The 23,165-nt window shown below is 42.1% G+C and overlaps 1 protein-coding gene across 1 annotated transcript; it reads right to left on the bottom strand.

Moving 5' to 3' along the window:
- Positions 1-14,971: 14,971 nt before the first annotated feature.
- On the bottom strand, positions 14,972-23,163 carry CCT5 (chaperonin containing TCP1 subunit 5). Its single transcript, XM_029958911.1, has 11 exons — positions 23,055-23,163; positions 21,997-22,057; positions 21,740-21,904; positions 21,047-21,245; positions 20,115-20,307; positions 19,065-19,214; positions 18,625-18,744; positions 18,057-18,242; positions 16,706-16,843; positions 16,144-16,324; positions 14,972-15,260 (listed from the first exon to the last, which is right to left on the bottom strand). Exons 1-11 carry the CDS (start codon positions 23,157-23,159, stop codon positions 15,133-15,135), a joined length of 1,626 nt encoding a protein of 541 aa, XP_029814771.1. The 5' UTR covers positions 23,160-23,163; the 3' UTR covers positions 14,972-15,132.
- Positions 23,164-23,165: the final 2 nt, after the last annotated feature.

The raw sequence follows: 23,165 nt of genomic DNA, 5'->3' as shown, positions 1-23,165 counted from the left end.
GCAAGAAGTGTGAATCCAGGCCCTAGTGCCTTGGTGCCTGCAGCACACTGCACATGCAGCCTGAGAGTGCGGATCCCATAGCTTGGGATGGGATGTGTGGTCTGTCTTTCCAGATCCCCTTGTGCACCTCACTTCAGATTCTGCTCTGTCTTCTGCACTGTGCAGTCCACATGGCTTCTCAATAGTTGCACTCAGCAGTGGCCTGGGGACTGTGGTGCAGATCAGAGACTGCATGGTATAGGGAAGCACTTTGGTATTGAAGGGGCAGGGCAATGGATTGAGCCTGGGTCTGTTAGCTGGACAGATACCTTAATTGTCCCTCTTCTCCCAGACAGGAAGTGTTGGTAGGAAGAAGGGAAAGTGGAAGCTGTTTTCTGGACAGTGATGTGAAAATTCAGACAGATGCCACAAGTTGTGATAATGGTTAAACAGTGCCCCAGCTGAGTCATCTCAGAATTAAAATACTGATTGTTAAAGATAACCTGTAGGCAAATTATTTGGGCTAACCACAGGTCAGCAGTATCCTCTACATATAGACTGTGTTGTGACGCAGGCTGGACTCAGGACATAAAACTGAGGATAAGACGAAGTTGGATAATGGGGTTGGTGTCATCTCCTCTTTCTACAGGAAGTGGAAAGTCACTCTATTGGACACTGACCCAGTGACCAAAGGCAGGGCAGAGGCCCAGCCTTCAGGACTTCACCAGTAAGGCTTCCAGTGTAATTTCTAGAAGCTTGCAGTATATAACCTTCCTTCTGCCTTGTCAGCTCCATGTTATTTCCATCCCTTCCCACTTAAGACCACTTAAGTATCATTACTAGGACTGTGACTGCAGTTTTTGAGGAAGAGTAGTATTCCACAGCATTCCCTGGTAGCCTTGTCTCCTGAACAAGATCACATGCTGATCATCCTGTGTGGCCCTGTCCACTCTGCACTCAGATGTCAGGTCTCAAGACTGCAAAAGAGTTGAGCACCAGTTACCAAAAATGAATGGTGGAAAGCATCTCAGGCCAGACAGTATGATAGGGCAGATGCAGGACTGCATGATACCTGTGCCTGCCTCTTCCCACACTGCTTGTTCTTGAGTTTTGACTTTCACTTCAAAGACAAAGCAGGCCAGAGCTTTGATAAAAAAACATAAAATATGACCCTGTTGTGAGCAACTCACCTTCCATCCTGAGCACAGGAATGGAAAGAGAAAATAGCTGGGGAATAGAGATGGTGGGAATTTGTTACCTTTCATTCTTACTCATGTAGGGGCACATAGCCAACAACTGCAACTCAGCTGATGTCTTCTAGAGCTGCCTGTAGCCAAGAAACCCTGAGAAGTCATAAAATGCCATTGTCATTCCAAAGAGATGCAGCATTGAAAGCAAGTAGATCAGAAGATACCTGGTCCCTGATGGGGAAGCATGAAATGGCTCATGGAGTTTCAGGTGTTAGGCTTTTTTTACCTCTATCCTGCATCCCTGGGTGAAGATGTATAAACCAGAGGGAAATACCTTGGACAGAGAGATGAAATGAACTGCCTTGGCATTTTCCACATCTTGTATCTTGGGTTCCGCAGTACTTTGCTACCCATACTATAATTTTAGTTCACCTTATACTGTGCTGGGCTATCTGTGTCGGTGCTGACCACAAGAAGAGAATTGACCACTGCTAAATTCCCTAACATCTAGTATCAGTCCATATCCTAAACTTCCTTGCTTAGGATCCACTGAGGTCTGACGGCCAGCCACACCAGCCAGTAGTCTGGTCTTGCCCATATATAGGTCTGTTGCTGTGGGTGCACTTGTTTTTTTTCCCCTGGGCTGACAGGCAGCTGGGCATGCTCATGCCCCGGGCCTTGGCTCAACTTTGTGCAAGAGAGGGAGGAAGGGGGATTTGGCCTGACCCAGGGTGGTGACAGAAGGTAGTCATGGTTGTCACACAGACTAATTACACTTCTAACCTCTTTGCTGTTTACAAGCTGCCCCCCCACCAAGGACTCGTGTCTCTGTCTGGCTCCTGTCTCAGGGTGGAATCACAAAAGGCTCCAGCTCCCACTCTTGACCTTCTGTGTGCTAACTCTGAGTGCAGCTTCCACCTGAGCTTTGCTGACATATTTCTTAGGGGGTAGTGAGAGAGATGATCTATAACTATACAGATTTATTTAAGTGAGGTGCTTAGGAGGCAATTTATCTTAGAGTGATAAAACAGTAATTTTTTTAGTTTGTATCTGACATCTAGTTATATAGAGCTGGTTTCAGGCAAAGCAGTTATATTACCATGATTAGATGCTGTGGCAGTGGATTTACCATATGTAGGATGGAAGAAGTCCTGTCAGAGATGGACTAGTGAAGAAAAAGAAGAAAACTGCTCGAATGTTATAGAAACAGAAGTTTTCAATGTGGTTTAAACAGATTTTAAAATGGCTTTTGCTTTTTCTGCAAAGTCATTGCTCCGTGTTCCCGACACCTCCTGTGAGGGACTTGTCTCCCATACAGGAGTGGTCCTAGGAAGATGTCCTGAGGTGTTTCTCATTGGTCCTTGTTAACCCCTTCCTATTGGCTGTTAACCTTTTACCTGATTGGTTTTTTCTGTGCCCCTGAACTTGTAATTGGTTCCCCTTTGACCCTCCTAAAAGCCTTATAAACCCCTACCCCACAATAAACTTCCTCTTTCGTCCATCCCTCCCTGGTGGTCTGTGTGGCTCCTTACGGAGTTCCCGGGCCACATGGCAGGGGCAGGGGGGAAGAGCATTCACCTCCAGGTGATGGGCTGGATCCCAGGGCCTGAAAGTCTCCCCCTCCCACTAATCCGTCGAGATGCTGTGCAGATGGTCTGCAAAATGCCATTTGAACAGTCCCCTGTCCTTGTGCTGCCCTGTGCCTTGCTCAGCTGGTTACCTTCACTTCCACTGGTGGAGTAGGAGATGAAAACAGAGCAAGGACAGAAATGTGTGGACGCTGGTTGACATCTGCTGCATCTGCTCTCTCCAAAGCCAGGTAGGGAAAAAGTGACAGCTTTCACATTCCCTGTTCTGCAATTAACAGTTGGTGCAGCTGACACTTTTCCTTGAGATATTATTTCATCTTCCCCTTCAGGACAGTAAATCTTGAAGAGATAGACAAATGTAGAGCTAACTCATAATTGTCTTCCCCAGGGGCATCCTGGGCAGGCTTAACTCCTGACAATTCCTTCAGCAGAGCCTCTCTCTGCTTTACCCTGCACCCCTCTCTGCAGCTGCTGCATAACTTCTGGCCGCTCAGCCCTCTTGGAATGAACCAAAACACATTTAATTGCTCGTACCTTTGTGATGGGATAAGCCCTTTGTCACCTACAGGTCAGTTCCCTGAGGTGTGGATGTGCTTACCAGTCAAAACCCCTGAAACTAAGCAAGATGAGCATATGGTAGACCTCCATACCTTTGAACTGGTCAATACAGATTGACTACAGGAGTTTCATAATACACCAGATTTATGTGATGATCTGACTACAGACAGACACAAGCCTGTTCTAGTCCAGGACTCATAGCATTGGTGCATACAGCCATACACATATCACCAAGGCATGACAGTAGTAGTTGTGCTATGCTCAAAGGTACAGATTGCCCCAGGTGAGTGGTAAGAGCTGCTGCATATAAATGAGGCTTTGGTAACATTACAGTGTTCATGATGCTATGGACTAACATCCCTTATGCAGAAGAAAGGAACCTACCAGAGACTTCTTTCCTCCTTAGGCTCTGAGGAACTTTCAAGGATTTTCCTTCTGTGGTACTTTTTCTCTTCTCTCTCTTTCTTGCTCTTTGCTCAATCTTTCTCAGTCCTTTAGCCCTGTTTTTGCATCACTTGTCTATCCACTATCTCACCTTGATGAGGTCATCCTGCCGTAAAAGAAGTATCCCTCAATACAAAACTCTGTAAGACTTCATGCTCTCAAGAAACAATACAGGGTGCTCAGTGCTGCTTTCTTCCATCTGGCAAAGGTGCTATTCATTTGGATCAGTTCATTTCCTTACACCACTGATCTGAGAGGCTGTAGCAAGAAGCAGCATGCACTTGTGTCATCAGGTTCCCCTCTCTCATACTCATACTGTTCCTAGTTCTTCAGAGAAGACTGCAGTGCCTTTGTCCCAACAAGACTGTTTATCACTCAGCTGGAAACATAAGAGAACACTTGCACAAAGAGCAGCTGCTGTTTGGGTACTGCTGGTAGCAGGGTAGAAGGGGACTTCAACAGGCAGGTTGGGCAGCTTCTATTCCCAGTGCTGGAGGAGGTTAGGGCAGAGGGAAGGTGAACCTCCTGGTGATTCTCTGCATGTCTTTGAAGGGGGCCATTGTCAGTCTCTGAGTTTACTGTTGCTGGGCTGCCCCAGGAACTGCTGAACTGATTGGTCTCTTCTGTACTGCTTCCTAATGGAAATATGGGGATGAAGTGGGAGCCATGATAGGCAGTGATTCTGCTCTACCCCTGAGCAGCCTGCCACCCTCCCACTGATTCCTGGCTGCACAAAGGCATGTCAGGAATTGGATAGGGCTGGCAGAGACCTGGCTGTAATAGGATGCCCCTGTCCTTTCCTTTCTTTCCATGACAGAAGAGAGATGAGTTTATGGCATGTGGTATTGGGGGCTGCCAAGTGGCACTGGCCAAAGGAATGATGGGACCTCAAGAAGGGAACTTGCTACCCACCACCAAAAATCAATTTGGTTCAATAAGTGGAAACCTCACTGATGAGAAGTTTGGACACAAAACAAAGTCTTGAGTTGTAACTCAGCTCATCCAGCAGGCTGGGCCTGGGAACAGTACTCAGTAATCCTGACTTCAGGTCTCCTTAACCAGTAGACATATCACTGTTCTGCCAGAGTGCAAAGAATTGCAAGTCCTGACTCTGACTTCTCATTTTCCTTTCCACTCCTTCCCTTCTTACCTCATGTTAGGGAAAGCAGGGACAATAATGCCTGTATGGGCCCAGGTCCTGTCTCCTGTGTTCCCAGTTTTTGACGTGGCTACTCCTTCTGCCAAGCTCTGATACAAATTTTGTTGTTCTTCAGTGGCTCATGGGACTATTTTCATCTTGCTAGCAGAGGATGGCTGGGTAACACCCACATGTTAGAATAATCCAGGGGAGAGTAGCAGGTCAGGACCAATGCTCAGGTTGGATTAAATTGGATTTCACATCTCTGCTTCTAAACATTCAGTTTGTTCTTAAGGCTGGAGGAAAATGGCACGGGGAATCTGCTATTTTCCCATTAGCAATCCTAATTGGATGATGGTAAAGGAAAAGAAAGAGAAATGAAAAACTCTTTGCTAGAGGTGAGGAACCTTTCCTTACCAAGAGCAAAACCAGATCATTTCCAATGCAGGGTCACTTAGGATGGATAGTGTTAAGCTCTTTTTTCCTGACTCCTTCCTTTATTCTGGGGTCTCATGAGATGCTGGAAGAATTTCCATGCTATTCACAAGGCTGTTGCTTTGCAAATCTCCCTCATTAGCCTTAGGTTCATTGTCTTTGTAATTCTAACATGTATTTATTTACTTCAGAAATAAATCTGCTCACCATTTCATTGGCAGATCATTTTATTGTAATTAAGAACCAAAGACTACTATGTATCAACCTGCAGACAAGGAAAGAGCTCACGTAGACACACTACTTAGATTAAAGGACTAAAACTCACCTCTCTATATAGCTTGTCAGGCAAGCACTATCACACTAGTCCTATCTAGGCAGTCACTAAAGCAAATAATTTCTTCCTTGGGTCCTGGGGCTGAAAAGAAGCATTTGAGAATGGAAAATCGGCCAATGCATGTCTTCAGGCAGACTTCTCAGCCTCAGAGATGAGTCATTTATTGATTGTCTTCACACACACACTTATTCTTTCCTTATAGTATTGTATGATTAGGAAATAGCTGAGAATAGTTCCCGAGAAAGGGCTTTATAACCTTCTTGAACCATCTCACCTTTCCAGGCCTATAGCTTCACTTTGGGATTTATTTATGTTAGTACCAGAGAGGATATGTATATGTTTTCTGTAGGTGAGTAAATCAAACACTAGATAAATTTAACATGCTTAGATTAGGGGCTGGTAAACTCTGGTAAGTATGTAAACTGGGATACGCGTAAATGATTTCAAAAGTTTCACAGAGTATTCTGAGTTATTTCCAGCACACCCTCTCTGTATTTCTCCTCCATGATGGAGCACAGCCTGTGTGTGCACTGTTACTAGTCACTCAGGTCCTGACTTTCACAGAAATCCTGGCACATCAGAGCAGAAGCCAACAGGACCAGGTCTCTGTTGTGGACAATCAGGACATCAGAGGCACTGAATTACCTTCTCTGTGTGCTCAACAATACCTCTGATATCTCATTTGTGGCACTACTTAAACCGTAATAGTAGCTAGCCCGTCTTCCTTTAATGACCTGGAGCAGAGCCTACAGCTCAGGTTTGGAGGTAAGGATTATAATCCCATACTCACTGTCACTGGTGTGTTGTCCTATCCCCATTCTGATTTATCTGCAGAGTAATTTTTTGAAGCAAAGTGGGATCTGGTTTTTGCATTACCTTAAAGAGACTGTTTCACTATAGATATTCTCATTGCTACATCTTAGTCCCTTGGATGCTCACACTGCTGTGTTGCAGTAGCTGAAGCTTCCAGTGCTGGGAGCGTGCCAAGGATTCAAACACCCATACCCACAATAATCCCTGCCTCAGGAATCCAGATTTGCCTGGGACTTAGTAACATGACCTGTTTTCCACCAGCTCTAAACTACTCCCTCCAGAACTAAGTTTCATCTTCTCCCATGCTTAGTTTCAGCCAAGGAATGAAATCACTTCTGAACAGCCACTGAACTTTGTTGGCTCTGTTAGCTTTTGCACTTCTACTCGAAAACATTAATATTCAGTGCCCAGTTTTGGAATAGGTATATTTTCTGTTCTCTACTCTTCCTAAACAATCAGAAGCTGGAGGTTACATAGTTTTTATATTAGCAAAAGAGAAGAAATTGCTGAAAACTTTGTCAAGGAAGAGAAGGCAAGGCTGTGCTCATCTGTCCACCTTGTGGACACTTGCATGATCCTAGCACGAAATAGCAAGAGAGAGAGAGCTTGACCCAGATCCTGAGGAGTCAGAAATGGAGCTTCCATGGGATTTGTAGCAGTAGCTTTTCTTAGGGAGTGAGTCAACATAGCTAAAAAGCAAGGCAGCATGGCAAGTATTAAGAGGATGTGCCATTGCAATGTTGTGCCAAAGTTACTCAGCTAAGGATGTTTCCTAAGTGGATTTTCAGTCATTTCAGTCACTCTTTCTTCCCCAGCATTGCCATACATTACCTTCTGTCCCTCTGTGCTCATTGCCTGTCACTAGCACTTGCACTCACTTAACCTTAACTATTAGCGCTGCCCATAAATCAAATGCAGTGCTGGAAACTTGCCTTTCCCGGCTTTTGGCCTTCTTTCAATCACAACAGACGTGTTAATGAGAAGACCTCATATCTAAGCGTCTAGTCAAGGCACTTGCAAAATGCCAGCCAGCACAGTAGCTGGATGTGAAAACAAGAAACCCGCTAACGTCAGCTCAGAGCAAGACTCATATTCAAAGAGCAGCAGAGACCACCTGGGACAAGCATGTGAAGAGGTGGCTCAGTGGTCCTTGGAGAAGTGTTATGTTCACTGGAAAACCCAGATGAGTGTGGGGACTATCAGCTCCTGCCAGCGGGTTGCGGGTACACACACCTGGCAGCAGGCAGCTGAGGAGTCAGTGGTGTACACGTGGGAGAAAGGTCAGGAGATTGTACAGGGCTTTTCACTTGAGAGTTGGATGATGAGGATGGTCAGTGAGTGATGAATATGAGCAGCTGGTAGAGAATTTCACCACGAGACAGTTCAGTTAGAGGGTGGGAACTCAGCAATTTTTGTATTGGGCAGGGTTTTTTAATGATACTCTGAGAACTAGGTGTCATAAGGCACGTAAATCAAAGCAGCTTCTTGAAACTGAGATAGTCTGAGGCCCTGATACCCTGAGATCTGAGCAGCTGAGATGACACTAGATAGTCCCCTGAGTACATGGGCTCTGTTTGTGCCAGCAGTGAAACCACTCCTTCCTGATCTGGAGTGAAAAAATAAATGACATTTTTTAGGAATCAGCTTAGTTACTTAGGGGTTTTCACATGGTTTAAAAAGGTATTATACTTTATTAGAAATCACAAAATCTTTAAATTCAAAACAGAGTTTTAAATATTTGTGTTAATTTCAATTTAAATGTGAATTCAAGGAAATCTTTTCAAGATTGTTCATTTGATATCCAACTAATAAAAATATTTAGAGAAGGAAAGCAATGCTGCTTTAGTGTCATCTCTGTAAATTTTATTGAGCTAAAGTTTTTTGCTTATTGAACTGATACAATATTGACCCAAACATAAAACAATTTTATTTATTTTCTGCCAGAACTTAGGGCATAGGAAGAATATACTCTTCCTGTAACTTTGGATTGTGTTCCAAGAAAAGAAGTACATTTAAAGGCCTTTTTAAAAGTCTTAGACAACTACATAATTTTGACAAATGCTTTATGAGAATCAGAATCTATCTACCAGTCCACCAGCGTTAGCCAGTTACTCCTTGTTCTTTACCTCAGCCAGTTTTATCTATATAGCACAAAGTTTGAAGAGCTTGCCTCAACATAGTTATACTTCCTAAATGTTTATACTTACTAAACATCTCGTCTTATCTAATATCCTGTCCCTTAAAAATTAGTTATAAGAACAGGTCAAGTATATGGTGACAACGATGCCCAGTTTTCAGCAGATTTTGACTTAGGAGGAGCCTGCAGATAAATGGAGACCTCAAATGTAGTGGTCCTTGATAGATTTTTCTCCCCCATGGATTTGAGAATGAAACTACACATTGGAGTGTAGGGAAGGCAATATATAGTCCTTGGCAGTGCAGCCAGTTCACGGAGAGAAGGAAGAAAGAAATCTGCCATCATTTGGATGGAAGCAAAGAAGAAGTGAAGCATCAGTTAAGTAGAATAGGAATCCCTGAGACATGACCACAGTTCAAATGAGTAACTGAGCAGTGAGGAGTTAATGCTTTGCTCTGCCTCAAACACCAGTGAACATTGCAGCTGACAATTAGAACAGGATGTGCCTGGAAGTACTGATGTAGGAGAGCACCCTTCTGGAGCCAACTTCTCTGTTCTGGTCCATGAAGACTGCACAACACAGGACAGCACAAGCGCAGAAGTGGGGTCAAGGAGTGGGCAAGACCAGTAGAGGGGGATCAAGACCACCAAAAGACCCTCAAAGACTCCCAGCTGGTTTCCAGAAAGGTCCAGAAGAATGGACTGCTCATGCTCACTCACACAAAGAGTAAGAAACCCCATCCCAGGGCAGGGAAAAATTATGTATTAGAAGGTGCCTCCACAAAGCTTGGGTGGCTTCCTCAGGACTCTGGACATCTGTCGTCTGGATTGGCTGATGGTCTTCTTTCTTCTCTTTTATGATCTCTCTTTCACTCTCCTCTTCTTCCCTCTTTCCTTTTAGTCTTTTGTTTGTCTTATTATTAGAAAGTAGGGGCAAAACATTTATCAATTTCCATGCTGAGTGTGTTTTGCTAATAAAACTTTGTGAGCTTTCTTCTCTGGATCCTCTTGGCTTTTGCTATTCTTTTTTGACCATATACATCTATGAATCTTGGGTGCTCCCTTCTTTGTAGGAGTGGGACACAACAGTCACCAAGTCTAGCATCATAGTTCACTCATAGCATTTTAAAGTTCCTCATTGCTGCTCCCTCCTTAAACACTGCACCGGGATAATTCAAAATGAAGCTGAAGCAGTTGTGATCTTTTCTTGTTGGCAGAAAACACTGTATCCCATTATGGGCCCTACTGCAAACATAAAAAGAGTTAGAATACACACTAAGTGTTTATAATCCTGTGTTCACAGCTGCTTGACTTTTTTGAGAGCAAGAGAGCTTATAGTAGTACCCCATCCCAGAGAGCTGATGTCTTCAGCAAAGTGATAGCATTACTCATACTGATATCTGTTTTCTAATTCTAATATTTTGTTCTTCTTTACCTGACTAAAGTTCCAAGTGCCCACCATTCACTATAATCAAGTGCTGATTTCCTTGATTCCCCAGCTTTCCTTTGCTCACTCCACTTCTGCTTTCCTAGATCTTGCTTTTACACTGCAGGAGAGCTGCCTGTGCCAAAGAGTAAGGACTCCTTCAATGGCCTCCTGACATTCTCTTTCCAGACAACTTCTAGTCACTTTTCTCTTCCAGAGCTCCTCAACATCACTGCACCCAAGCAAGAAAAGCAGAGCAGGTCCAGCTGCAGTAACCAGGGTCAGAGAAAAGTCAAGATCATCAGGCAAGTCTGACTTGACAAGGCAAGGCTAAGGACAAGCCAGGAAGTCAATCCAGCATCAGTATCAGCAAGGCACAAGCATAGCTGAGACAGTTCAGCCAAGGAGCAAGGGCATGGGCTGAGCTTAAATGCAGCTCTGGAGCAAAAGTGGGAGAGCTTTTCCCCAGCTCTCTTTCACTCCCAGCATTTTCCCCAGAAGTCTGATTAAGGTGACAAGTAGCCAATCCCCTGGTGTGGGAAGCCAGGGGAGCACACTCAGGCCCTGACAGCAGTGTCCCATGTTCAACGAGCACTCAGGCACCAGAGAGCTGGCAGGGACCAGTGCCTGTGCTGCTGCTGTTCAGCACTGCAAGGCAGGAGCCTCACCACAACACAACACAACTACTGGTCCCAAATAGCTCAGGTAGGAATCTCATGAGGATGCAGATTCTAGTGCATGTACATTAGGCAGGAATCACAGAGTCTGTGTTACAGAGAATGTACTAAAGGTTTACTCCATAGTCATTTGAGTTTAGCAAACTGTCTCTCTCGTATCACAGAGATGAGTTGTTTACAAACCAAACACTGTCAGTCCGTTTAATTAGCTCTTTAGCATGGTGAGAACATGCCATGTTCCCTGGCAGAGAGTTCCTGGGAAAACCTCCAAGATGTGAAATGGAGAGGGAGAACATACAAGGCTAGTGTCCCAGACCCAAACCTCACAACTGAATCATCCCTCTTTGGATGATGGTGAACTGAGCCCAGAGAATGTAATAACCATCTTCATGGCCAATGTAACAGTAATTTTTAGCAGTGCAAGGGACACTCATGCCATCTTGCCACAGAGGGGAACTTCCACGGTGCCCTCTTTTCTGTACAGATGTAGCATAAAAACATATAGCCCTGACACGTTCTGGAGCTGCCCAGCTTAGTTTAGGTAGGTCTGGGTCTAGGTATCCTGATATTCAGGTGTCTTGATATTAGCAAGATAGCTAGCAGAGTGTTAGCAAGACTGCTTGACTTGCTCCACTAAAGACTCCATTTGCAAGCTTGTCAGATTGGATCATTCAGACAGGAACTGCTCACATTATGAGGCATCTTTCCCCATGAAGTGTGCAGAAATGGTCAAACAGCAGGTTTTTTTCCTAAACAAAGGAAAAATGTGTTAGTTATAAGAAGTGGCTGTAGAGAAACAACAATTTTGTTTCACAGGTCTGCTTAACCCTATTCCTGAAAAAAAAAAAATCCACTCAAACCCGGTTTCTCTGAATCACTGTGGCATGCTCGAAGTCAGAAGCTCAGCTCTAAGCTCAGAAGCATGACCCTGAGCTCAGAACCACTGCACCCCACAGCTGCTGCAGGCTGGGTGTGAGCAGGAGGGATGGAGAGGAATCTACATGCTGTGCTGTGCACTGTGCTCTTGGCAGCCTTGCCTTGTGTGCTCGCACAGACAAGCACTGGGTCAGCATAGAGATGCGAGAGATCAGAGGAGGAAAGGAGCCAAAGCTTGGGAACACAATAAGAGAGAATAAGAAATGAGGCTGGTAACATAGAGGCAGGGCTTGGTGAGGGTCCTAGGAAGATGTGAAAACTTGGATGTGAGCGAGGACACAGGGCCAGTCATGAAATTAGCTCAAGTCACTGAGCCCTGGAGGGGAATTCAGAAAGATTCAGATCTTGCTGACATATATGTGCCATGTCAGCGATACTGGGAAAGACCAGCTGGCTGCCTCACCTCGCTTTTAAAAAACCTGGATACAGTTTGCTACGGCAGTGATAGGCATATGTTGCCCTCCTGTGGTGAACCTCGCATTTTCCCTGGAGTAAGGAAGTAGTATTTGAAGGGACTGGGGCCCGCAGCTCCAAACACACCACTAGACTAGGCTTTTATTTCCCAATGGTTACAAACGCACCATTATTAATTTGAACATTGACAGTGTTCGTCTCCCACAACCTTGTCATTATTTAGATACATTTACTGTTTTGTTTGACCAGACCCGCACACAAAGTCCCAACACAGGTATTCCCATTGTTCTGTCAAAACACAAATTTAATTACTCCTGCCACAAAAGTGTACCAGTTTGAGCTGCACTGGTTTCATTAATTTGGTTTAATACTTTCAGTTGCGTGTTGCGTGCTGTGTTGAAAGCCATTTGTCCTGCAATTGCCTCCATGCAGCCATGACTGACAGTGCTAATGCTATATATGTTGAACTACAAACCTCTGAAAAATTAACCACTTAAATTTCTTACAATTTTGTCAAAGTTCCATTACCAAGCTTCAGACTTCCCATACTAAGATCTATTTAAATGATAAAAAATATTTATATACAGAGCACAAAATGTTTATTTCCGTAAGTAAGATCAGCAAAGCCACAATTTCAGTTTTCAAAATAAATTGTCCTGTGTTCCTAGAGGCTTCTGAATTAAGCAGTGATTACAGTTAAAATCTGCCCTGGGAAGAAAAAGAAAACCACCCAAGCCCAACATACTACCACCAAGTTCTGACCAGGTCTCAGCTCACACCTTCTTATAGACTACCAGCTCATCCTGCTGATGATCTGTCCAACGCTATAGTCAGCTCCCAGTTGCTGTCAGCCAACCCTAGGTACCATCTGGAGAGCACATCTGCAGAACTTTCCTCCTGGCCACTTGCAGCAGTGCCTGCATGGACCTCTCCCTCCTGTGCCTGCTCTACATCTTCCACTCAGGACATCCAAAAGTGGTGTGCAGTACTGTCCATTTCTTCCTGGCATCTCAGAGGAGTCACAATATCTAAGCCATGCCAAAGGAAAAGTAACTGAAAAAGAGTTGATAGGTGAAACCGAAATAATTTAGTAATGGGATTCACCAATGTGGACAGACAAGTGTGCTGGCCCTGGGTGTGATGAAATTAATTTTCTTCACATAGCTGGTATGGGGCTGTGCTTTAAGACTTGTGACCAAAACACTGTTGAAACCAATATATTTGCTATTGTTGAACGTTGTCCCTGACCCATGGGAAAGAGGCTGGGGGTGTGCAAGAGGCTGAGAGGAGGCACAACCAGGCAGATGACCTGAATTAGCCCCAGGTGACCTGAATTAGCCCCAGGTGACCTGAATTAGCCCCAGGGATAGCGCATGCCAAAGCTCCCCAAGTCACTGTTACGTGTGATAGAGCTGTTTTCCTGGAGATGGATGAACACCTGCCTAACCCTGGGAACTGGTGAATGAATTCCTTATTTTGCTTTGCTTTGCCTGGCTTTTACTTTCCCTATTAAACTTGTCTTTATGTCAACTCATGAGTTTTCTCACTTTTACTCTGATTTTCTCCCTCACTGCATCAGGGAAGAAGTGATTGAGTGATTCCGTGAGGCTTAGATGCCAGCTTGGGTTAAACCACAACTACAGGGGACAGGAGGTGTAAGAAAAAACTAGTAAAATGGGAATAACTGTTTTCTCACTTCCTCTCTATCACATGTACAACTTCACTGAGTTGAAAGGGGTACATCAGTACAACTACATTACTCCCTTTTAAGTTCTGGCTACACCTGGTGTTTTTTTGTGTTAGTGAACAAAGAGATGGCTCTACATGAGCTCAGGTATTGATGGGTTTTTAGATTCACACTTACAACCCTGAACTGATTCAGAATGCCAGAGTTCAGCAGCAGTAAAACTGAATAACTGTTGCTGTCCAGTGAACTGCATATAAATGAAGCTAAGTTGGGAAAAGGTAAAAGAGTAACAAGGAAACATCCACTACTCACTAACAATGACAATAAAGCTTTGCATGATTTTCCTCAAACAGTTCTAGGAATATAACCAGTCCCACAACAACTAAACTTGCTGTTTCTACCCTTCTCCCTCTATCAACACTCATTGCTTGGCACAAGTGAGGTATAGTCACAGCAAAAAACATAGAATCAGACCTGCTAGAAAACAGTAACCAGGAAAAAGTTTCCTTTGTCCTACACTACACTGAAAATTTAAAACTATGCATGTGAAATGTAACACAAGTAATGCTGAATTGATATTTACAATACTTCCCTTGCTTTTGAAATATGCAAAAAAATTTGTACATTAGGTTCTGGTCTACCACTTGTTTCTTGCTGATAGTAAGGTACCTTGCTTGTGAAACTAACAATTTTACTCTACCATTCTAAGATCATACAGGGGAACTTTGAAGTAAACGCTCTCAATTGTGGTATTATAGAAATAGTTCTGGGGAAAAAAAACTTAGGTGGATGTGTTTACTCCTGAAAAAAAACCTCCTCACACATAAATCAGGAACAGGGTACCAAAAAGAGAAAAAAAAATAGAAGCAACTGGAATCATGAAATACAGTTCCCTTAAATCTTCAGATTGAACCTTCATACTTGATATACTTAACATATGAGAATTACTGGAGGCTAAAATAATTAGTAAATAAATAATGAAATGAAAATTTATTTTAATAATTTCTGCTTGCTTCACTGAAGAGTGACAGACCTCTTAAAATGAGACTGTGGGCTTTGCTCATAAGCAGCTAACAGTTAGCTGCAGGAGCAATGGAAAAGGACCCATGGAATTTTACTGCTGCATTATTTATGTTTTTTCCCTATACATTCAGTGTTTTCTATGAATATTCACACTTGTCTAAGAAAAGATGCACCAATACTTCTGAAAGAAGTCTTGAAATCACCAGTGCTAAATTGTGTTTTATTTCCAACAATTAGCCATTACAGTATGTGAAACAAAAAGCGTCCAAAATAAATAGCTGAAGATGAAGCATCAGTATACTACTGTCTTCGCTACTGTTGTGGCCCCTTAATGTTTCTTGCTTTTCAACCTTCATTCTTCAGATTCTCCAGGCCTACGGATATCATCAATCTTCAGGATCATTCTAACAACCTGAGTCGCCAGAGAAATCTGCTGTTTCTTACCAATCAAGGTTTCTATAACATGCTGCTGTTTCATATCTGCCAAAGGAAAGCAGAAGAATTAGACACTCTCCTCAAGTCTAGATATTATATTTAACCTGAAGTAGTAATTTCCATGCAATTTTATAGAACGTTCTGAAATTATTACTCTTGGCCACTGTAGTTTACAAACACCATTTGTACAAATTAGTTTTACATCTGGGTTCTTACCAAAGATCTTGGGACATTAAGATCCAACTCTTTTCCCAACTAGCTCTTCCCTAACTGTAACTTTTCACCATTCTACATTACTTTTTGAAAAGCACAGTTTCTATACAGATATACTGAAAGCACCTTAAGGGCTGAGCAACTACTAAAGAAATGCAAGTTCAAATGCTATAAAACAGAAACACCTAATCAAAGAAAGGTTATGAATTGACAAATTCTGCACTTTACCCTGTTCTTTTGAAAAGTGTACATCCAGAAGAAAATAAGTTTTTATACACTGGCTCCTTAGTCTTCACATGCTTGTTACAGGTCTATATATGCAGACCTACTGGTGTGAGCAACACTATACAAAAATATTTTCAGCCTTTTGTTTACCTCAGTTATTTGCAGAGCTGCAGTGTAAACCGGATCACTAAAACTACGGTATTTAAAACACAGCCTGCTCATCTCATTATGAGAGTAGCTTCTTTTTTTCCTGTGCCACAATGTCAGCACACATCTTCAACTAATCTTGCCACCAAATAAAGGTTTTCAAGCAATATATATTTTCTTCCTGGTAGACATGTATGTATCTCTCCACCTGCATTCCCATTTATTATGACAAGGTGCAAGAGTCTGAATAACTGAAACTGTTTAAAAAAAAAACAGTAAGCATTTTGAGCTTTTGAGAAAGAAAAGCTTATAAGCTACTCCTTCTCCACACTGCAGTTCTTACCATTTGTTCCTTTCTGCAAACAATCAATGCCGAGGGCTGGATTATTTTCTTTCACTTGCCTAGCCCGCACTTCGGTCATAGTCTGTATTGGATTCATACCACTATTCTCCGAGAGTGCCATGGGAATTACCTCCAGGGCATCTGCAAAAGCTCTCACAGCATACTGCTCCAAAGATGGGCACTAGAGGAAAAGAAATTTGAATTCAGAAGCTATTAATACCAATGTTAGTAAAAGCAGATTTTTTATACTAGCTATAAAATATATACGCACAACATGCAGATTTTATTGGGAATAAATTAACTGAGCTAATACCTCTGGATGATAACTACTTGCAAATTAAAAAAAAAAAAATTAAACTGCTCTTATCATAAAAGGAAAAATAGTATTAGTAATGACTTTTTACAGAGAAGGGAAGGAAAACTTTTAATGCTGGTTATCAGTGAATGTCAAAAAGTTCCACAACATGCATGTTTTGGAAGATCTTTGATGTTTTTCTGGAATCTCTAAAGGCAGACTTAATCCCTCATAAATTAAAGACAGTTTTAACTATTCCTTTCTCACCTTATCTGCTGCTTCACTGACTGCCAAGGCACAAGAAATTTCAGCTGCACCACCACCATACACAATACGATTATCACGAACGAGATTCCGGATTACACACAGTGCATCATGAAGAGAACGTTTTGCTTCTTCAATGATCTGGAATTATAAAAAGCATGTACTTTACAATATACACCTCTCAAGGCTATAAAGAGGTATTTCCTAATACAGAAATGAAAACTGGAAATAAACTGTAGGATCTTCTCATGGCTCTAATGCAGCTCTACTGCTGCTATATTACTTCAAAATACAGAATGTTAGACATCCAGTGACAAAGAAAGAATAAAAATATATGTATCATTTCAGTGTTATTTGTTAAATCTGTAATTAAGAAGGATAAAAACTTGCGTAGTAGGGTTTTTAATCTGCTATATTTACAAGACACAAAACACCAAGATTTAAATGCCAACATTTTTTTCAACTGCAGTTTCTGTCATCTCCCAACTTCAACAGATGTAGGAGGATTTAACATATATTTAACACATTATATATTTAACAACATACATTTAACAAAAATATTTAACAAATAAATATACTGGGCTGAGACAGATGTTCATTCAGCTTGTGAAAGAACTGCTTCTCAGTTTGCGTCAATGTTGATTCAGAATTTGCCACCAGGACAAGTATGTCAGCATCGAGACAGAATTTGTCAATCCAGCTATCCAGCTCTGTGGTTACAGAGGAGGAACATAACAAGTTATGCTAACCTTTATAGCAGTATGTTTGCTTCCTTAAAGAACTTTTAAGGATACGTTCTTTTTTCCTAAGTTTTTTCACTCAAAGTAGGACTTGACCTATAGTAAATAGAATTTAGTGCTAATAGTACAACCAAATCCCAGGTTAAGTACATAAGCATTTAAAATGGTCTCGTTCTAGGAGGGTGGGAGGTGTAGGGTGTGTTTTGGCTTGAGTTTTTTATTTTTCATTTTTTTAAATGGACTAAATCAGAAGTGTTACAACTAGGTCTACAATAAAACCTAATCTTTCAAAGATGCTAGTATTTACTCATAAAAGTGACCCATGAGAAAAAAAACAGAGAATCCACAGGTAAAACTATTTCTATATTTATGAACTATACGGTCTAGTAGAGAGGGAGCAAAATTTTTATTTAAAAACACAGAATATGAATCTAATAAGTGACTTCTGACACACAGTCATGACTGCCTACAACCCTTTATACCTTCTATTTGTCCACACTGCAAGGAAAACGTAGACAAAATCAAGAGTTTATTAGCTTTATTTCTTCTTTAGAAAGAAACTACACATTCTGCAACTTATGTATCAAACATTTGTAACAAACCAAGCATCTCACCATTTTGTTTCCTCCTCTGATGAAAATGGTCACAGCTCTGGAATTCTGACACTGTTCAATGAGAAGCATTCTGTCCTTTGTCGTTCCAAAGGAGATCTCTCGGACAACACCCGCAAACCCCAGTTTCTCTGGTGTGAGTTCACAGAAGCGAGGAACAATGCGTCCTCCAGTCGCAATGGCGATTAACTGAAGTTAAACAACCATCAGTTAAGATTTTTCCATTGTGTTTTTCATAACATAAAAATAGTGAAAAAGAATCTGTCAAATGCCTACTACAAAAGCTTATCTTCCCACCACTTGAAAGTATTTCAGGCGATGCTTTGTTTCTGCAAACTGCAAGACCGAAGCAGAAATGTTCCTAGACATCTGAAGTCATATACATAAACTGCAATTATAAACCATAATCCCCTTCGCTGTATGTTCCTCCATAGATCCCCAATGATTTTTCTCCAATAGCCACCCATGCACACAACTATGCAGTTCTACCCAGAAAGCCTGAAGTTTTAGCTGTTACAGCCTATTATTTAACAAATGTTTGACAACTGGTACAAAGCCCAATTTTACTTACTTCTATTTCAGGTCCACCAACCCAACGAACAGCAGGCAGCTCATTCTGGAGCAGCAAGTGATTTGCCTCATCATCAAAACCCCACTGGCAAATAGCAAGGTTTGCACCAGTGTCTTTTATCTGAAAGCAACAAAAATCATCAATCTTCTGATCAGAACTAACACAGGAATGAAAAAAAATCTCTTTGTGGTTTTAATTCTCGTAATTTTCTCAAAATAGAATTCTGAAGAAGAACCCTCTGGCATACATAGAGATCAAAATATATTTTAAACCAATGTGGTATCTCTTTCTTACATAAACTTAACTTTTATTCATAGCACTACAATTGTTTGTATGTTGCCTCCTATAAGTAGGCATTTCCAGGAATAAATCAATGCATTATGCTATTTTGTGTAAAGGCTACAAAAGACAAAGAAAACAGAAATAATCCTGAAGACTACCTGCTTCACCATCTCTTCAAACTTCTCTTTTTCATATTTCTGCAGTGCCTTGTAGTCATCCACAGATGTGACATCGAGCTTATGTTTGGTTTTAGGCTTAGGCGGTTCGAATGGACAAGTAAGGATTGCAATTTTAACATCTTTTAGCTCCTGTGCAATTCAAAAAAAACCAAAAAGTTGAGTTTTGACCTCATTAGCACCTCTTTCTTATATTTGCAAAACTTACGGACATATCTTTATAAACATGGGCATAGGAGGAAATGCAAAGACCATCTAACTTATTCTCAAGTGGAACTAACTATAACTAAATGATTCCGTCAATAATCTCTGTAACCCTATTAGAATAAATTAGACACTGCTTAAGCCCTTAACAATCTTTAACAGTGATGTCTTTTTATAGTTTAATGTTTAAAAACCAGGAAAAAATTCAATGAAACTATCCACAGTGACAACTGAGAATACTAATAATTTTTATAGCAACATTTCAAGTACTACGTGACTGATATTTTTCACTGGTCTTCCTTTTTTCTACAGAATAAACAGTGTCACAAGCTAGAAAAATAGTTAAGAATAACAGAAATTTTTAGTTGCCTCCATTTTTCTTGCAGTACACTGCCCACTGCCCAAAGACTTGGAGACCTTATCTATATTAAATATAATACAAAGACAGTTTCTGGGGTGTTCCAAACAGCACAACGTGGAAACTCAAAGATTAAGAAACACTTCTTGATATTAACTTTCATTAAGCATATTAAGCCTATCACACACTATGGATGATTATTTCTGCTTTAATGTAGAACTCTGCAATTGTCCTCACTTAGTAGGACAGCAATTCCTCCCCTTGCCATAATCTCTCAATATTATTGTAAATTCTAAACTTCCAACACGAAGAATTTCACACTGCCCTCCCCTTCCTCTGTTGATACATGCGTAAAAAGCCAAGCCAAACCACAAGGTTGTTTAAATATTAAACAAATGCCAGGATAGCATGTGAAGACAATCTTATTTAAGCCATTACACGTGACAGATACACACAGGGACATCACTTACTTTAGGCATCTGTGGATGACTGAAATCTTTATCCACAATCACTCCTTTAACCAACTGTGTATCTTCCAGTCTGCCTCCCACTTTGCCTTGTACCTTGATCAGCTCAAAATCAACATCTTTACGTTCCATGTCTGCTACTGTCAGTACGGCGTTCACGGCAATTTCTGCCATTTGTCTGTGACAACGGTTAACTCTGCGTTTAAAAAAAAATACAATTAAGTTGCGTTACATTTCTTCAATTTGGGAAAAAAAAAAGTGATTCTATCAATCTCAAACAGCAGAAAGTATCACTATAGCTAGAAACTTTTGCACTCTACGTTAGAAGTAAGGGTCCTGTCTGCTTGTTCACAGAAATAAAAGGTGCTGGATATGGCAGAAAACAGAACACACAACAGGGTTGGTGTAAACAGCCTTTGTGGACATAGTCTCGATACAGTGAGGAGCACTAACTACCAATAAGCATTCAAATGACAGAAACCACTGTTAAGACAGCCCTGCAAAGGAAGCCCTTCCAACGTCTGAACTACACACAGAATCCATAAAGGAAAATAAACTTATGGAACTATTCTGAGGTAAGATTTTTTTAGGAGAAAAACCCCCACAACAGACGAAACCTCTGAAATATTACAAACAATTATTTTTATGAAATTTACATTACTCTTGGAATTTGCTGTGATGTAGAAATCTGGAACTAACAGGTTAGAATGAAGCTAATTCTGCGCTGTTTAACTTTATGGAATTGACCATTTAGAGACAAAGGATTCACAACATGAGTCCACTGAGAAATTAGCCAAAATGAAACATAAGAGGGCCTTCAGCAGCACTTCAACAACGCAAACAATTTAATAATTCATCAAAACAACAGGATTTCTCCTTTCCACTCAAAGAGTTTTCAAGGGAAGCTTAAATATTCTGAAGTTTTTGCGACTTACACTTTAGAGCCCAGAGTCGTCTTTGCTGTCTGGATCAGAGGCTCAATGTTCTGTGGATCAACTGGAAAGCTGTCACTGATTTTGTCTAGATGCTCAATAGCAATGCGGGCTGCCTGCTCATAACCATCTGCTATTCTGATGGGGTGAATACCTCGATCTAGTAATTGCTCAGCCTGTTCCAATAATGCTCCAGCCAGAACTACAAAAAAAAAATTAAAGTAAGTTTCACTCTTGATTGGACCATCATTTTTAATACATTATCAACACATTAAAAAGCATGGTTTCTCATTTTTTCCTGTAATATTATAGGAGTTCAAGGTTTCCTAAATAACAAAGTAACTCTAAGCAACCTCCTACTTGCTATGTTTAGAAAGAAAACACCATTAATGTTAAGACCAAAATGAAGCACAGGCACCAAGGCAGGACAGGTAGAAGATTATGGAAGAAAACTATGCAGAAAAATGTTTAAAGTACAAAGAGGGCTCTCAGCATTACCTTAAAATACTTAGAAAAGACACAAAAGTGTCTGATTAAAGCATTTCTAAGACAAGAACCTAAAAGGACACTGCAGCAATACTCTAAAGAACTGCTACAGAAAAGCTACTGTTACTTCATATAAAATTTCTCAAAATAGCTGAAGAAACTTGATTTTAAAACTGGAAAATCTTAATTAAGTTTAAAATACTTTCTTACCAACAACTCCAGTAGTTCCATCCCCAATTTCATCATCTTGAGATTTAGCCAGCTCCACCATAAGTTTGGCTATCTGGTGATCCACATCCATCATATTCAGGATGGTAGCACCATCATTTGTCACAGTCACCTCACCATCCTTGTCCACCATCATTTTATCCAAGCCTAAAAATACATGTTCAAAGCATGAAGGAAAACCCAGAAAATCCTTCAAAACAATTACTAAGAGAGAACCAGTAGAAGTGTTTCATTATTACCATTGGGCCCCAGGGATGTTCTTAGAGTACTTGCTACAGCCTTTGCTGCCATTATGTGAGACTAAAAAAACAAAGGAAAAAGAAGATAAATCATTACCATGCATTCTGAAATTGCAACAATAAGTTAAGAAAGATACAGTAACGCAAATACTGTAATTCAACTAAGAACAACAAATTATGACTGAAAAAAAGACATCAATGTATGTGTACTATCTTTATGCCAGAAACATTTCCTATGGTTTTTCTTGCATTGCTTGTGCTGGCTCTGCTAAAGCATGCAAAGGCAGAGCAGCCAAAGCGACAGCATCCATGTTTAAAGCAGGGCAGCAACAGGAGCAGGCAACTCTACAAGGAGAAGTCAGTGCAATTTTACTCATCATAGAATCAACATATTATGGTTTGGGTTGGAAAGGACCTTGAAGATCAACCAGTTCCAACCCCTTGCCAGGGGCAGGGACACCTTCCACTCAGGTGGATGCTCAGAGCCCCATCCAACCTGGCCTTGGACGCTGCCAGGGATGTGGTACCCACAGGCCTCCCTGGACAACCTGTGCCAATGCTTACTCCGCTTTTCCCTCGCTATTTGTATCACCCGCACTCTCACACGGTGCCGACTCTCTCAGCCCCGGCCTTCCCGCAGCGGCCGCGCCGGGCGGGGGGCGGCGGTCCCAGGGAGGGGCTGCGGGAGCCGCGGGGAGGGGCGTGCTGCACCACCTGCGGGGTTACGGCCCCAAAAGCCCGCAACTCCGGGGCGGATTCACGGCACGGTGACCGCACGGATGCTATGCCGCGGATTCCCGGCCCCGAGGGCGATGTCTTTCCTCTCCCTCCATCCCTCCCACGCTTGCGGGCCTACACTGGGCTCCATCCGCCCTGCGCCATCCGCGGGGCTGCCGAAGAGCAGGGCACCGCCTTACCACAGGGGGCTCCGTCCTCCTGCCCCTCTCAGCAGCACATCACAGCACAGCACGGCATGGCATGGCATGGCGCGGCGCGGCCCACCCAGAGTAGGCCCACGGGCGAACCAGCGGCCCTGGCGGCCGCCCCGCCTCGCTCACCTTGAGCGCCTCGAGCCCCATCAGGCGCGTCTTGCGCTCCTGGTCCTTGAGGATGAGGAAGGGGCGCCCATACTCGTCAAACGCCAGAGTCCCCATGGCCGACATGGTTCC

Source organism: Manacus vitellinus, unplaced genomic scaffold (assembly GCF_001715985.3).
Source record: "Manacus vitellinus isolate BGI_N305 unplaced genomic scaffold, ASM171598v3 scaffold_17_pilon, whole genome shotgun sequence".
NCBI classification, from domain to species: domain Eukaryota; kingdom Metazoa; phylum Chordata; class Aves; order Passeriformes; family Pipridae; genus Manacus; species Manacus vitellinus.
Note: the sequence above shows the minus strand (reverse complement) of the source record. Positions and strands in the feature narration are given on the sequence as shown.